Source organism: Vipera ursinii, assembly GCF_947247035.1.
Source record: "Vipera ursinii genome assembly, chromosome: 2".
Taxonomy (NCBI): domain Eukaryota; kingdom Metazoa; phylum Chordata; class Lepidosauria; order Squamata; family Viperidae; genus Vipera; species Vipera ursinii.
In genome coordinates this window covers 174180833-174197386 of record NC_139513.1, presented here as the reverse complement: position 1 = coordinate 174197386, position 16554 = coordinate 174180833, and the positions used below count along the sequence as shown (strand labels likewise).

The 16554-nt window shown below is 37.0% G+C and overlaps 1 protein-coding gene across 2 annotated transcripts in view; it reads left to right on the top strand.

Moving 5' to 3' along the window:
* The first annotated feature begins 6849 nt into the window (after nt 1-6849).
* TYK2 (tyrosine kinase 2) overlaps nt 6850-16554 on the top strand; it is a 50889-nt gene continuing 41184 nt past the window's right edge. The window contains exons 1-3 of one of the 2 annotated variants that reach the window (XM_083353700.1): nt 6850-6971; nt 10638-10843; nt 14339-14462. In XM_083353700.1, coding sequence (XP_083209826.1) covers nt 10657-10843; nt 14339-14462 — 311 coding nt within the window. In that variant the 5' untranslated portion in view covers nt 6850-6971; nt 10638-10656. The remainder of the gene's footprint in view (nt 6972-10637; nt 10844-14338; nt 14463-16554) is intronic. The other variant, XM_083353699.1, reaches the window with a different exon arrangement.

Genomic DNA, 16554 nt, shown 5'->3' with positions numbered 1-16554 from the left:
ATATCCACAGCATTCCTCTGATCCACTGATTTTGTCACCTGGTCAAAGAATGGAATAAGATTTGTCTGGCATGATCTGTTTTTGACAAACCCATGTTGGCTTTTAGTAATGACTTTGTTTGCCTCTAGTTGTTCGCTGATTCATTGCTTGATTCACCTTCAGATTCACCATCCTAATTCACTATATCATAAGAGAGAGGAGGAAATGTAGTCAGGCAGTAAAGATTTTGCTACTATTGCTTATACCAATAAGTCAGATTGTCTTCTGACCTGCCCTACTTCAGTGGTCTGATAGTGAACAGAAATGTGTACAATTCCAGAAATAACTGAAGCAAATGAACTTATATATATAAGAACGGGAAGTAAACTTTTAGAATGTAATTATTTAATTTAGGCACTGCCTATCTCTGGAATGATTCTAAGCAGCTATCTATATAATAAAAGAATGGAGAAAAAGGATAATGAAATAAAATTAAAAGAAAGATGGTAAATCCAATCAACAACATAAAACATAGGCAAACATATCCCACAAAGGTTGCAATTCAAGGTCTGGGAGAACCAGGTTTTTAAATCTTCCAGAATACAATCAGAGTGTATTTCAGGGAAAACCTTATTCCACAGGGCAGGTGTTACAACTGAAGAGGCACATTTCATCAATTCCAAAAGATCATAATATTTAACTGAAGGGATCCAGAGCATACCAATCCTATGGGCTTATGTTGGCTGAGCAGACACCCCAGGAAATAACTGATCACTCAAACAGCTAGGCCTTATGCCATGTAGGGCTTTGTAGGTTATAACAAGCACTCTGAATCACACCTACAAGCAAACTGGTGCAACTTACAAAGCAGGGGTGCCAGCTAAGCATAACAAGTCATGTCTGCTGCTGCCCATCCCACTGTTTTCTGAATCAGTTGAAGCTTCTGATTGGCACATAGCAAGAGCCAAGTTATTCTGTTTAAAGGACAGAACATTTGGTATACTACAAAGACTATTAAGCAGACTGAAATTACTAGAGTTTCTATGAGAAACAGGTGCTAAATATTTGAATTTAATTCAGTTATTTTTAAAACATGAAATCATTTAAATGATAGCTCAAGACATAAATTATGAAAAAGAATGGTATTGGGAATAGATGAGGGTACATTACTGTGGGAAGTCAGCCCTCCAGAGAAGGAAATATTAAAAGGGGAGAAAAATATATTTCCCCAAAGCATCTTAAAGAGGCAGAAAAGCATGCCCAGTTTTTTTTAATAGCCCCAAGTCTCCCTCCCCTAAGCAGAAACCAGCTCTATAGAAATGCAGATGTAAACCATTCAGGAAAGTTGAAGGTAGAAGGTTAAGAAGACAAAGATACCTAAAATCTACCCACCCAAACTCTAAGATAGGACATAATAGGATTAACCCACAGATGCCAAAGGGCACACCCAGACTCAGGTCAGAATACATGACACAGGAAATAGCCTCAAACAGGGCTTCCGGTTCTGGATCGTGGCACTGGCAGACGCGCGAGCACTCCTCATGTCATCTGGCTTTCTTTCACCGGGGGACCCCTGTAAGGGGTTGAAAGTCACCCTGGAGGGGCGACAAGCAGGAAAGAGGACCCTCCGATCGATTGTGGAAGGGCGGCAACTCTCCCATCGACTTGGAGCAGCTCTTCGGACCAACGAAGAAAGGATCGGCCACTCCCATGGCCCATCACTTATGCCGTTTCCTGCCGAGACCAAACTTACAGTCAAGCACTTGAAAGTACAGTGGAGGAACTGGGTGAGAACTGTCTTCTCCTTATCCCAACTTTCTACTTTTTTCCTGTTAAAAGTCCTTTGAATCTGCTTCCCCTTGCGAGGAGAGAGGGAAGGGAACTTTTTTTCCCCACCCTCTTAAATGGCGGCGTTTGAATACACTGGAAAAAGCGCTTTGAAAAAATATAATTAACTAATTGGACTCACATCCCTTTTACATTTGGCGACCCAAAAGCTCCTGTCTTCACGGGAACTGGCTTCTTTATATATTTGACAAAAAAAGAGGAAAAAAGAAAATAGACGAAGAAGAACTTAAATCTGATAAAAGCCTACTCTGAAAAGAATTTTAAATAACTCTGGGGACATCTTGTGGCTAAGCCTAGTACAGCAAGTGAACATCACTGGCAAATAAATCTGTTTACAACTTATATCTGTCCTTGGCACTAGCTAAAGATAAAAACTTGAAACAGCTGGGAGGTAAATTTGGCTTTTAAGATCTGTGGAGGTGAACATTTACTGACTCTTGTTTAAAAATTAGCCTCCACTAAAGGACTATCTATACCTATTCCAGAAATGGAGGGAGACCAGCTACAAACTTTGATTGACTATAAGCTCATACTTGAAATAATTCTCAAAGCCACTGAGATAATTAACTCCAGACTGAAAGATAAAGGCTCTAGCTTGAATCCACAAACTGAAACCCAGATCCTAACTAAAGAACTTACAATCCAGAAAACAACAAAATTGGAAGAAACTACTATTAAGACAGAGGAATATAAGGAACAACAACAAGCTATTGAAAAATTTAGTATCCAAATCCTGACTCCATCCAAAGAACCTACAACTCCAAAAGTATAAGGAACTATCACTAAGACAGAGATCTTTAAGGAACAAGATATGGAAAAATTTAATACTCAAATCTTGACTCCATCTAAAGAGCATCTAAACTTCAAAAGTATATGACGCGGAAGATAGTAATGCCAAAATAGAGGATGCTAAAGATCAACAAAGACAGCTTATTGAAAGCCCAGACAGCCAAGCATCAACTACAAAATTGGATACGACCTTCTACTTAAATCAGAAGAACCCAGAAGAAGGAAGAGACCAGACCAAACTGAAGATAAAGACACTAGAGCAAATACAGAGATTTGAACCAACAGGGCAACAACCTAATGATTACAAATTGTTTAGCTTTTTTGGATTATTGATGGTTAGATGGTCTCCTATGATTCAAACAATATGTGCTGGAACAAAGGGAGACCTATCTGACAACCTAAAGGTTTTGGTCTGGAAATCTGGTTGGCAGAAAAAGAAAGCTAGAGTTAGGTATAAAAAAATGATCTGTTAGAGAGTTACTAAAGGCTACTCTTTTAGTAATGTGTGATCTATTAGGATGTGAAATAGAAAATGTTTATGAGATAAAATTAGAATATGCTTATGTATTTATCAGACTTATCTTAGATATTATAATTTGTGTAGTGAAATAACAGAAATTTGGGTTATGGATGCTATTATCGTTGTTAAAGGATATTTGAATACTTCAGCTAAGAACTAAGAATTAGGTAAAAATCAAAATAGAATTTGGATATGTATAAGTATAAGTAGATTGATAAATGTAGGTTATTGTACTGGTAACGTGTGATGTATCAGGATGAGAAATAGAAAATGTTTATGAAATATAGGTAGAGTTTACGCATATAGGTATTGTGTGTATCTTAGATGCTACAATATTTGTGTAGTGAAATAAGGGAAATTTGGCTTGTGGATGTTATTTTGGATGTTAAAGGCTAAACTTGAATACTATAACCAAAATCAAAAAATAGGTAAAATTTAAAAACAGGACATGGATATGTATAATCAAAATTGGACTGACAAATGTTTTAACTGATCATGTTATTTTTAGAAATCTACTAGTTTAAGCATGCTATATTAAATGTTAAGGGAAATAGAGAAGGATGTTTTGATAATGTAACTTGAATTATGTACTAAAAGCTCTGTTACTGAACTTTTGATTACCCAGTCACCCTGATGCTTTTTAAATATTTGGATGTTAAACTGGAAAATCAATAAAACTTGTTTTTTTTAAAAAAGGAAATAGCCTCAAACAGGAATAGGAAACAACTCCAAACAAAAGGCTCAAGAGGGTATAAAAACTCACTCCCTACATGTGCTCAGCTCTTTTCTTTTTTCTTCCGGAGCCATCTTCCTGTCTGGCTCTCCTCTTCAATAAACTGCAACCTTCTTTCTAAAGCAGTCGCCATGTTGTTTATCCCCGGCTTGGACTGAACCATAATGAAGACTTTTCCTTCAACATTACAATTACAAAACAAACATATGAAGGAAGAGTGACTACTAAAACTGGGAAACTTGTGACTGGATGATACTGTATTGTGAAACAAGGTGAAAATTTAAAAGGCAACATATGAAAGATTGTATGAGCAAGGATAGTTTGCAGATACAGTGGGTAGTGTTAGTGTAAATTTAGCTTTGTTTTCTTCTCTTTCATGCCTTTAATTTCTGCAGCCTATTTCATTCTACCTTTCTATGGTCTGCATTATGTTGCTTACGGAATAGAACAGTTTGAGGCTATATATGTATGTTAAAACCAGTGCCTCCTCTTTGAAATGTTTATAATTTATATATATGGCTAATGGCTGCCTTTGAAATAATAAGTTTCTCACTGTCTAACTATGTGACACAATCTCTTTGAGCGCTTAAGATTATTTAGCTATGTGGGGCCAAAATCCTTTTCCAAGTTTGTGTTTGCTTTGTTTTCAGGCATTTTTGGCTTGGAGTCATCTCAACTAAGATCTTTTTCTCTTGAATATGTTCCCAGTGTTTTTTAAAGTTTCCCACACAAATGCCCTCTATTGACTGTTCTGTGTTCCCTTTCCACCCACATGCACTGTATCAAGTCACAATCACAAAAGCTCTTTGTAATAATCTAATGTTATTCCAACAGACAGAATAACAGAGAAGGCAGAAATAAGAACGTACATCAGTAAACTAGATCTAATCTAGAAACTTTAGATAAGAAGTAGCACTTGGTAACTAAGTAAATATGATTTCTAGAAATCCTGCCAACATCCGAAAGCTAATTTGGTCTACGGGTAGTAGTTAAGGCACCAGGCTAGAAATTAGGAGACTGTGAATTCTAGCCCCACCTTAGGTATGATAGCTGGCTGGATAGATTTGGGCCAGTCATTCTCTTCCAATTCACCTCTGAGTTGTTGTTGTGTGGAAAATAGGAGAAGAAATCTGAGCTCAGATAGCAACTAACTACAAGAGCTATAAATAAAAATCTATCAAGTTTCTTCTTGCCCTTGCTTTTTTCAGGAGTGGCTTTAAGCCAACTGTTAAATATTGGCCTCGGATCTCTTCATCTGCAATGTTTCTTTTCTTTGGAGGATTGTTTGTAAGGATTATTAAACAAATAAATAGGAAGGGTTAGGAATACTAAATTGCTGCATAATCAGTTACTGTTAGCAAGATTTTCAATTTGACCTAATCTGAAGGCATATTATTTAAGGGGCTGTGCGGGGCAATGTTTCTTTAATGGTTGCCCACCTTATAACAATGTTCATAGTCTTGTGTTTCACTCTTAAAGACTGCCAAAGTATAAACAGAACTAAATTCTGCTTATCTTTATGTTGGTGTTTCTTACTGGATCTGTACTCCTATTCAAGCATATTGTTCAGATAAGCAACGCTGAAACCTATAATTGCACAGGTAAAATTTCTATGAACTCAATGGACAACTTTCTTTTCTTGAGGATCAAGATTATGGTCACACTTCCTTCAGGTTAAGATTTCTTGGCCCGCACTTCTCCTTTGATATTATTTTGAAATATGGGTTACCTTAAACCTAAATACTGTGCTTTTTAGGATTGGGTACATCAGATTTTTATATATATATAAAATCTGATTACTTGGGCTTCATCCACTGAACCAATTTTACCCTGTCATCCTAATTATACATCTAAATTAGCAAGCTTTAGAATACATTCGCCACGTAAATAGTAGTCAGAGAGCACCAGGTGATGCTTAGAATATGCTAACATATATATATATATATATATATATATATATATATATATATATATATATATATATATATATATATATATATATATACACACACACACATATATATATATTTACACACACACACATATATACATATATATATATATACATATATATATATATACATATATATATATATATATATATATATATATATATATATATATATATATATATATATATATATATATATACATATACACACACACACACACACACACACACATATATATATAGATCTTGGGGTTTCATTTGTTTTTATTATTGTTAACTGTATACTTACCTTGCTCTGTACACCGCCCCGAGTCCCTCGGGAGAAGGGCGGTATATAAAAACAAACAAACAAACAAACAAACAAATAAATAAATATACATATACATATACACACACACACACATACGGAAAGGGTAGCATATTCTAAGCATCACCTGGTGCTCTCTGACTACTATTTACGTGGCGAATGTATTCTAAAGCTCGCTAATTTAGATTTTAGGTAACGTATTAAATCGCAACCATTAAGAGTGATAATTAAAGAGGGTATACGTTGAAACTAACGGGAGGCTTCTTTCGGATCGCCACGTGGTTCTCGGATGCAGTCAGGCTGGGCCTTCAGACTGCAGCGTCCGGAGACGTGCTCTTTCTTTAGTTTAAGCGACGCCGTAACCCAGTGGCGGACGGGCGCCAACTCAGACGTTGTAAACCATCTAGCACAGGGGTAGGCAACCTGGGCTCTTTTATGATTCGTGGACTGTTGAAGTCCACGAGTCATAAAAGAACCAAGGTCGCCTATGCCTGATCTAGCAAGACTGGGTAGACAGTAGCACGCGGGGCTAAATCCAGAGTCGTTCGCGCATTCGGGGAAGCCAATCATCTTTAAAGCTTCCAACCACGAGCCTTCAAAGTGGGCCGAGTTTTACTTTGCGGCGTAGCCTGATAGGGAGAAGGAGGGAGTGGAGCAGAATACGAACCAATGAGAGAAGTTGTCTCATGAAGCCAATAATAAGGTTTGTCTCGGTTTCACAAGCCAGACAAGCAGGGAGGGGGCCGGAGCTGCTTCTCTTTGATTGATTGAGATTGTTTTGGCCACCGCGGTGGCGTGAAAGTAGCGGTGGGTTCCTCCTCCTCCTCCTCCTGCCGCCTCTGAGGTAGGTAGCGGTTGGGTCGGGGGGACTTGGCAGGTGGAGACTCCACGGACCTAAATGGTGGGGCCGGGAGAATAGAGGAACTGACTGATAGCTCTGGAGGAAATGGCGCACCGAGGGGGCGAGAAGTCCGGAATGTGACAGGGACGCCGAGAGAGGCTAAGACTGAAATAACTTTAGAAAATGGGGGATTTGAACCAAATGCATGGGGAACCGACCGAGGAGGGAGAAGGTCTTGTCAAGTTTCTGTCGGCTGTCATTTGCTGATACAGAGCCTCAGTGCATGGTGTGGAGGAGGGCACGGTCCTTCGATAACACGGTGTGTTATCTGTAACGAAAATATTACAGTAGAACGAAGCGTAGGATGGCGAAGAAACCAACCGTTCTTTAAATGTGTAGAGATGCCTCCGAAATCCCAACATCTATCCAAACAGTGGCTACATAACTCCCTTTCCAGTAGACTAAAAAGAGAAACGAAATCAAGGTCAGAATTGTGAGAGGTATCTGGCAATGATTATAGATTAAGTAGCCTTTTTTTTTTAAAAAAAAAAAGACCCATTTGCCAGAGATATTTCTGAATTATTCTCTCAGATGAGTCTTTGGATTGATTCAGCAAAGCAGTTCTTATGAGCAAGCAGAAAAAAAAGGTGAAAAACTAAAAGTTTTTCTAAGGTTTAGAGATGATAAATATAGAGACCTGAAACATAGAAGTGCATTTATCTTAATATTTTATTCAGATGACAGTGTAACAACCTTGTAAATTATTTTACAGAGGCATGCTTTATAAGTAAACAACAGTCTCTAGAGTCAGTACTATTTCTGTATTGCAGACAAAATAGTGAGCTCACTGAAAGACTAAATTTTAATGAGGGACATCTGGACTTGCCTCCTTAGTTAGTATTCTGCCTCAGTTTAGGAATGCCAGAAGGACAGAGGTGATAAAATAAAACATGTTCAAACTTTAAAAAGAAGCTTTATATAGTTAAATACGTTTACAAAGTGACTTAACATAAAATAAAGAATAGGCTTATTCCTTATTTATGCTAATTCATTGCCTAATATTTCTGTTCTTACTGTATGCTTAGCCTGAAGGATAGCAAAATTCAGAGCCATCGTTTAGAAGCGTCCAGTGGAATGACTTGTATTAAGTGTCAGTAATGAGGTGGGTTTATCAGTCTGAGCCAGAGCAGATCCACCTTGCACAAAACAGTGTGTAGAGTGCTTATATTTTTTAAGGAATATAAATACAGACCACAATGATTAATTCAGCATAAGTAACACTTATGTAGCTTGGATCAAGAAGGATAGTGTTATCTTAAATTAGCACTTAATCCCAAATCAGTAAAGCGACAAAATTCTTAATAGCTGGATATAGAAGGACTGGTGAGATTTGTGTTTATACCATAGTATGTTGTGATCTCCTTAAGCTTAACTCGATGGAATCAAACAGTTAATTATCTTAGTTTGCTGGGTAGTTGCAAGAGGTCCTCTAGTTAGAGAAGATGCTGTGTGATCAAGCATGCAATTAGTATGCAGATGATATCCAATTATGCATCTTCACTTGGGTATGCTGTGGTGCTGTGGAGATCATATCTTGGTGTCTGGAGAATTTGAGAATCTGGATGGGAAACAATAGGCTTTGGCTCAACTCTAATAACACTGAGTGGCCTTTGGTTTTAGTACCTCCTGATTCTGGTAACTTTCCATCACTTGTTCTGGATGCTTTTGCACTGCCTCAGATAGATCTTGTATACCGTTGGGGGGGGGTGTTCCTCCTACAGCTCCTGTTCAATAAGCATGTAGCAGCAGTGCAGGAGGGATTTTGTACAGCTTTGTGTTACGTATTAGTTGTGTTCTTTCCTTGAGGGCTCACAGTCACTCGTGCCTTAGTCACCTTCCGATTGGATTATTTTAACATGTTCTGCATGAGGCTGCCCTTAAGGAGCATTCAGAGGATTCAGCTGGTGCAAAATGCAGCAGCATAAGCAGTTAAAGATGGTGGTTGTTCTGCACTTATGACAGCTCGGTGAACTGCTTTGGCTACCAATATGTTTCATGGTGCAATTCAAGACTTGTGGTTATCTTGAAAGCCCCTCATGGCTTGGAGCCAGTTTACTTATGGGATTGTTCTCCCTAGTGGTGGCTACCCTTTCTGCTAGTTTCAGTAGGAGACGAATGCTCTGGGTCACATTTGCAAGAGAGAGTCACTTGTTGGGACCCAGGAGGAAAATCTTTTTTTGCCAAGGTATCTGCCCTTTGGAACTTTGTCCCCCCTGAAATCAGACTTGTCCAGATACTGCTGGTCTTTCTCTAGCCACTAAAACCTGATTGTTCTATCAAGCTTGGGGCTCTAATAGTATGAATGAGCTCATTTCACGCTTAGTTTAAGTCACAGGTCTGCAACCCGCGGCTCCAGAGCTGCATGCGGCTCTTTCAGCCATCTCCGGCTCCCAGTCCTCTGCCATGTGCAGTCCAAAAAAAAAAAGTGGGACTAAAAAAGTTCAACCAATCAATTCAAATATGCAGGGTAGGTGCATATCTCGCCTTGGCTCCACTCTTTAGTCAAACCCTGTTCTGCGCATGCGCATGTATGCGCATGTGCACACATTTTTTTGCGGCTCCCAGTTTTTCCTTTTGTGAGGGAACCGGTTCCGAGTGGCTCTTTCACTGTTTCAGGTTGCTGACCCCTGGTTTAAGTGTTTGTGAGTGTCCTGGGCTCTAATTACTATGATTTTTAATTGTGGTTGTTTGATGGGGAGGCAGAAACAGAGAGAAACAACTGATGGTATGGGCAGAATTCTGTTCTTCCCAGTATTAATGAAAAAATTATAAATAGTCCTGTTTTCTAATTTGTTTATTTAAGAAAGTTATATTTTATTGCAGATTTGTATAACTGCCAGGGAGACCTAGAATTCATCATCCTTGCTTTTATTTAGTATGAGTACCATGATGGCTTGAATGATTGAATGCTTGAGCTAATATTGTATTGATTATTGTTTATGCTGAAAGATCTTTTTCTAGGCAAGTAAGAATCGAGAATCTATGATTCTGTTCATTTTTAGAATCTCAGCTGAAAAATAGTAAATCTGGAAGCTATAGAGTAAATCTTTGTAAAGATTTCTTAATTTTTAATCACATTGCTAAGTTTATCAGCATGATTCTTCTGAATTTTTACAGAAATAGATACAAAATAGTATCTGGTTGCCACTAATAAAAAGTTATTTCATTCTGGTAACATCCAAGGAATAATACCTGATAGTTTTCACTTAGAAATTGTATCTCTAAAACGTTCCATCAGCAGCACAAGAATATGGCTTTTTTTTAAAGAATTATTGCATTTTGAGATAGCAGTGTGCCTATTTTTTTAGAGAGGAGATAAATACTTTTGTCTCTGTAACTTCCTGTTCTGCATCCAAAAAAAAGATTATAATTTTTTTGTGAAGAACAGGAAATATGTAAGACTTAACATGCTGGCTATCAGTGTGTATTTAGGTAATCACTTTGACTTGAGTTGCCTCTCTAAGCTAAATTGAAATAGGCATTTTTTATAATCAGGTCATTTAATATTTTGAGAATAATTGTCATCTGCCATGGATATGGTTTCCTTATAATGATCTGCTCTTGCAAATGTTTCAGCTTTTCTAAATGATGTTTTTATGTTTTCTTCAGCTAAGGATTGAACATTAGCATGATGCCTCTCTGCCACTCTGCAATAAAACATAGTGAATCAGCCATGGAGAGATGCCATTTTTCACCTACTGGAGGTCTGAGGGTATTCTTGCACTGGAAGGGTGAGGCAGAAGAACAATACCAGATATACATGAAAGGGACTCCTTGTGCTGAAGAGATCTGCATTGATATTGCACAGAAAATAGGTAAGGAACAATAGGTTTTGGCTTGTCTAAACCTCTATTTGTGGTAGACATATGTAGCCCCTATTCTTTTGATAAATTCCCTTTCAATTTGTAATTTAGAAAACTGGCCTAAAGAGATTGCTTGTTTCTCAGAAGGAAGTACAGAAGCTATCTTCTGTAGATAAAAACTTTTGTTGTAGTTAATGTGCATTCATATTTCCTGGCAAACTATATGAAGCTTTGAGTCTGTCTTCTTTTTTAACAATTTTTTTAAAATTAGTTTTCCAATATTACAATAGTATCTTTAAAAAGCAATGTGGTGTCTGGGTTACAATAGTTCCATTTCAGACAAATACATATTATTACAAATCTCCAAATTGTTGTAACCAATACTTCCTCTCTCTTTTTTCCTTTAATACATACTATCTCTTATCTGAATTAACATACTTCTCATTGCTATCCATCAGTCATTTAATAGTTTTCTTATATTTATCAATACTTTAGTATATTTTATATTTTAACGTTCCACCTTTAAAACATCAAACACCTTATATATTTTTCTAGCTTTGATTTTACATTGATATTGAAATTAAATGTTTAAAATTTCTCATTTTCATATTGCTAAATAACCTCCTTTCCCTTTACACAATGTAATACACTTCTTATTTATCTCATTTCCATATCAATATTAGTAGTACAATATTAGAATAGTAGTCATTAGAATACCAATTGGAAGGAGGAGAAAGAGGAGGATGTCTCTGTGGTCATGTGGCTGGCATGACTAGACGCCAAAGGCGCACGGAACGCTGTTACCTTCCCACCGTAGTGGTCCCTATTTTTCTACTTGCATTTTTACGTGCTTTCAAACTGCTAGGTTGGCAGAAGCTGGGATGAGTAACAGGCGCTCACTCTGTTATGCGTCACTGGGATTCAACCCGCCAAACTGCCGACCTTCTGATCGACAAGCTCAGTGTCCTAACTCACTGAGCCAATACTGACTAATTAAAAAAAATAAAAAATAAAACAGATGTATGAATTCTTTTTTAACAATTACATAATGCTCATAAAATTGTTTTATAAAGATTTGGTTACTGCAGTAACCTTAACTGGGACTTTCTAATACTTCACAAATAGATCTTTACTTTTAATATTGTTGAAGAGGTTCCCCCTTCTCTTAAATCTTTGATGTACCTTTTTAATACCTAGGTGGTAGGGTCATAATAGTAATGTAAAAAAAAGAGCCTTTTTTTAGCAGGGTTTGGGGCTATGTGTAGAAAGAAGATGAGCTAAAGATAATATATGGTGTGTGTGTTGTTTGTGTATTCTCTCTATAAAAAGAACTTTAATATATATTTAATATATATTTTACAGTCATGGCCGAAATTGTTGGCACCCCAGAAATTTTTCCAGAAAATCAAGTATTTCTCACAGAAAAGTATTACAGGAACACATGTTTTGCTATACGCAGGTTTATTCCCTTTGTGTGTATTGGAACACAACAAAAAAGGGAGGGAAAAAAGCAAATTGGACATAATGTTAAACAAAACTCCAAAAATGGGTTGGACAAAATTATTGGCACCCTTAACTTAATATTTGGTTGCACACCCTTTGGAAAAAATAACTGAAATCAGTCGCTTCCTATAACCATCAGGAAGCTTCTTACACCTCTCACCCGGAATTTTGGACCACTCTTCCTTTGCAAACTGCTCCAGGTCTCTCTTATTGGAAGGGCACCTTTTCCCAACAGCAATTTTAAGATCTCTCCACAGGTGTTCAATGGGATTCAGATCTGGACTCATTGCTGGCCACTTCAGAACTCTCCAGCGCTTTGTTGCCATCCATTTCTGGGTGCTTTTTGACGTATGTTTGGGGTCATTGTCCTGCTGGAAGACCCAAGATCTCGGACGCAAACCCAGCTTTCTGACACTGGGCTCTACAGTGCGACCCAAAATCCTTTGGTATTCCTCAGATTTCATGATGCCTTGCACACATTCAAGGCACCCAGTGCCAGAGGCAGCAAAACAACCCCAAAACTTCATTGAACCTCCACCATATTTCACTGTAGGTACTGTGTTCTTTTCTTTGTAGGCCTCATTTCATTTTCAGTAAACAGTAGAATGATGTGCTTTACCAAAAAGCTCTATCTTGGTCTCATCTGTCCACAAGACGTTTTCCCAGAAGGATTTTGGCTTACTCAAGTACATTTTGGCAAACTGTAATCTTGCGTTTTTATGTCTCTGTGTCAGCAGTGGGGGTCCTGGGTCTTCTGCCATAGCGTTTCATTTCATTTAAATGTCGACGGATAGTTCACGCTGACACTGATGCTCCCTGAGCCTGCAGAACAGCTTGCATTCCTTTGGAACTTGTTTGGGGCTGCTTATCCACCATCCGGACTATCCTGCGTTGCAACCTTTCATCAATTTTTCTCTTCCATCCACGACCAGGGAGATTCGCGACAGTGCCATGGGTTGCAAACTTCTTGATACTGTTGCGCACTGTGGACAAAGGCAAATCTAGATCTCTGGAGATGGACTTGTAACCTTAAAATTGTTGATATTTGTCCACAATTTTGGTTCTCAAGTCCTCAGACAGATCTCTTCTCCTCTTTCTGTTGTCCATGCTTAGTGTGGCACAAGCAGACACACAATGCAAAGACTAAGTGAACTTCTCTCCTTTTTATCTGCTTTTGCGTGTGATTTTTATATTGCTCACACCTGTTACTTGCCCCAGGTGAGTTTAAAGGAGCATCACATGCTTGAAACAATCTTGTTTACCCACAATTTTGAAAGGGCGCCAATAATTTTGTCCGGCCCACTTTTGGAGTTTTGTTTGACATTATGTCCAATTTGTTTTTTTTCCTCCCTTTTTTGTTGTGTTCCAATACACACAAAGGGAATAAACCTGCGTATAGCAAAACATGTGTTCCTGCAATACTTTTCTGTGAGAAATACTTGATTTTCTGGAAAAATTTCTGGGGTGCCAACAATTTCGGCCATGACTGTATTATACATGCTGTTTATATATGTGTGTGTATGCAGTATATATAATATATATATTAAAGTAATATATGATATTAAAAAGTTCTCTTTCTTGCAAGAACTGAAGATAATCCAATGCAGCTGAGTAGCAGGAGATTCAAATAGAGAAAACCAAATGCAATTGAATTCTGTTTGCAATTTAAAAGTGCCATCTTAGTTATGGCATCTCTTTCCACAAGATGAAGTGTTGAGCAACAATTTGGGCAGTTCCAATCAAGGAAATAATTTTTATTCCCCATGAGTTCATTAATCAGTGGCTACTAGTCAATAACCAGAAAGTTACAGAGAGAGGACTGCTGGTGCTCATAACCTGCTTTGGGCTTTCTGGTTGATTACTATGAGAAGCTGGATCCTGGACTAGGTAAGCCTTTACTGTCAACCAGTAAAATTAAGAAGTGACTTCTAGGATTGTGCCCAGCATGATATGATGGCATATCTGGAGGGTTTCTCATTTTTCTGTATTTTTTATTTTTCATAGGAATCACACCAGTCTGCTTCAGTTTGTTTGCACTCTATGACCCAGAGACCAAACTTTGGTTCCCTCCCAACCATGTCTTTGATGTTGATAGTGACATCAAGATCACTTTGCATTTTCGTATGAGGTAGGAATATTCTTTGCTTCTATGTGTGTTCCACTTTGTTTTGCCTGCATGTTTGGGGTTGTGATCTCAGAGGAGAATACAGTAGTTGCTACTAAAATAGTTATTTGTTGAAGATACTTGAGAATTTGTATAATTCCAATGTACTGCTTTTCTTTTAATGTATTTAACCAAATTATTAGTTAAATAGTTAAACTTAAGGAGCTGTAGTAGTAATTTATAAGCAATTTCCAGACTTCTTATGGAAGAATTAAGAAGTGATGATAGCTTTTATTCTTCAGTCTGTAAGATGTTATGGAACTACTGATTTATATATATGACAACATACATTAATCCTTATTCTGCCTTTCAAAGATAATTTCAGTTAAGTGAAGTTCTAGTTATTGCAGAATTAATAATAAAGTAGATGGATCATTGAAGGGTAGAATGAGACAGCTAAAGGTTTTCTAAATATCCCAGACTTATTGCATTATTATTTACAACCTATGAGCAGTCTAAATGTCTCAATTCCTTACACTTAATCATGTGGGTGTGTTTTTATTTTATGTATTCTGCTTTCAAACTCTGAAAGGGGAATTTTTGTTATTTCTTAATAGCATAAATAACTATGATAAGCAAATAGAATTGTGGTGGAACAGTATACTGTGATAAACAAATATGAATTAGAATGTGAAACAGTAGTACTGAAAAAAATATTTCTGTCTTTATCCTCTGAAGACATCTTTGATTTGTTGATTATTATACTGTACATCTACAAATTAACTAGAGTGCTGGCAAGGTTAAAACAAAGAAATGGGCTGATTTTGAAGGATCTGTGATTTTTAACTTAACCATTACACCTTGAAATAATTCTTACATCATCAGATATATAGTGCTGAATCTATTGCAGATGTTTGTAATCTATAATGTGTAAGGTAAAAAGGTAAAGGTTCCCCCGCACATGTGTGCTAGTCGTTTCCGACTATAATGTGTACCTACTACATATAATATATAATATAATTAATATAATATAATATAATATAATATAATATAATATAATATAACCTATAATGTGTACCTACTACATATAATAGTGATGTAATCTACCAAAGTCTTGCATCAGTCAGTTTTTTGATAACCTGCAAACCACAATTGTGATGAGAACTTTGTTGTGGTCAGACTATTATCATTAACATATGAATAGAAAGCGAAGAACATTTTTCCAGGATAGATTGTTTCTCTTATGGATTTACGTATTCTGGAATGGATGGGTATGGAGCTTGGCTATGCATGGAGTCCTTGGCTTACAAGAGCAATTTGGACCAGTATTGCTGTCACTAAGTGATGTTATAAAACATGATCACATTGCTTAGCATGGCAGTCCATGCAGCCCGGGTTCTTAATTTAGTTATTAATCTCATTTATATGAGATTATAGTATTTCATAAGAAGTTACTGTGAGTGGCATAAAACAATAAAAGCAGCAAATGTATGAAAACAATAATTATAGAAGTATAAAGTAATTATTAAAATAAAAACACTATTAAAAATTTAAAATATATGAATCGCATGGAGAGAGTAAAAGATCAACCACAAGGGAGCCATCTAAAAATGTTTCTAATTCCCTGGTATCCTCAGACCTGATGACATAAATAGATCTTGAGAGATTTCCAGAATGGTGATAGGAATGGAGCTAACCTGACTTTGGTGGAAGAGAATGTTCTATCGTGCAGGTGCCATAGCAGAGAAAATGATTGCCCACATTAACTGAATCCCATAGTCATTAAGCGAGGCAACTTCCTACTGCCTTTCCACAACAAAACTGACTTTAAACACTGACTTTCAAACTCTGCATCAAATGGGAGATCAAACAGGTTCCTTATGAGCCTAGCTTACACGTTTATCATCCCAAAAATAGAGGAAAGAACTAGAGGGACAGCTATATTGGATCTAATTTTTTACTAATAGAAAAGAAATGATAGAGGGGTTGAAGTTGCAGAAAATTCGGGAAAGTGATCACATGTCATATTAGAATTCAATATAATGGAGTCAATAGAACATAAAACTTTAAAGTCTTGGACTTTAAAAGAGGTGATTTCAATAAATTTAGAGAGAGC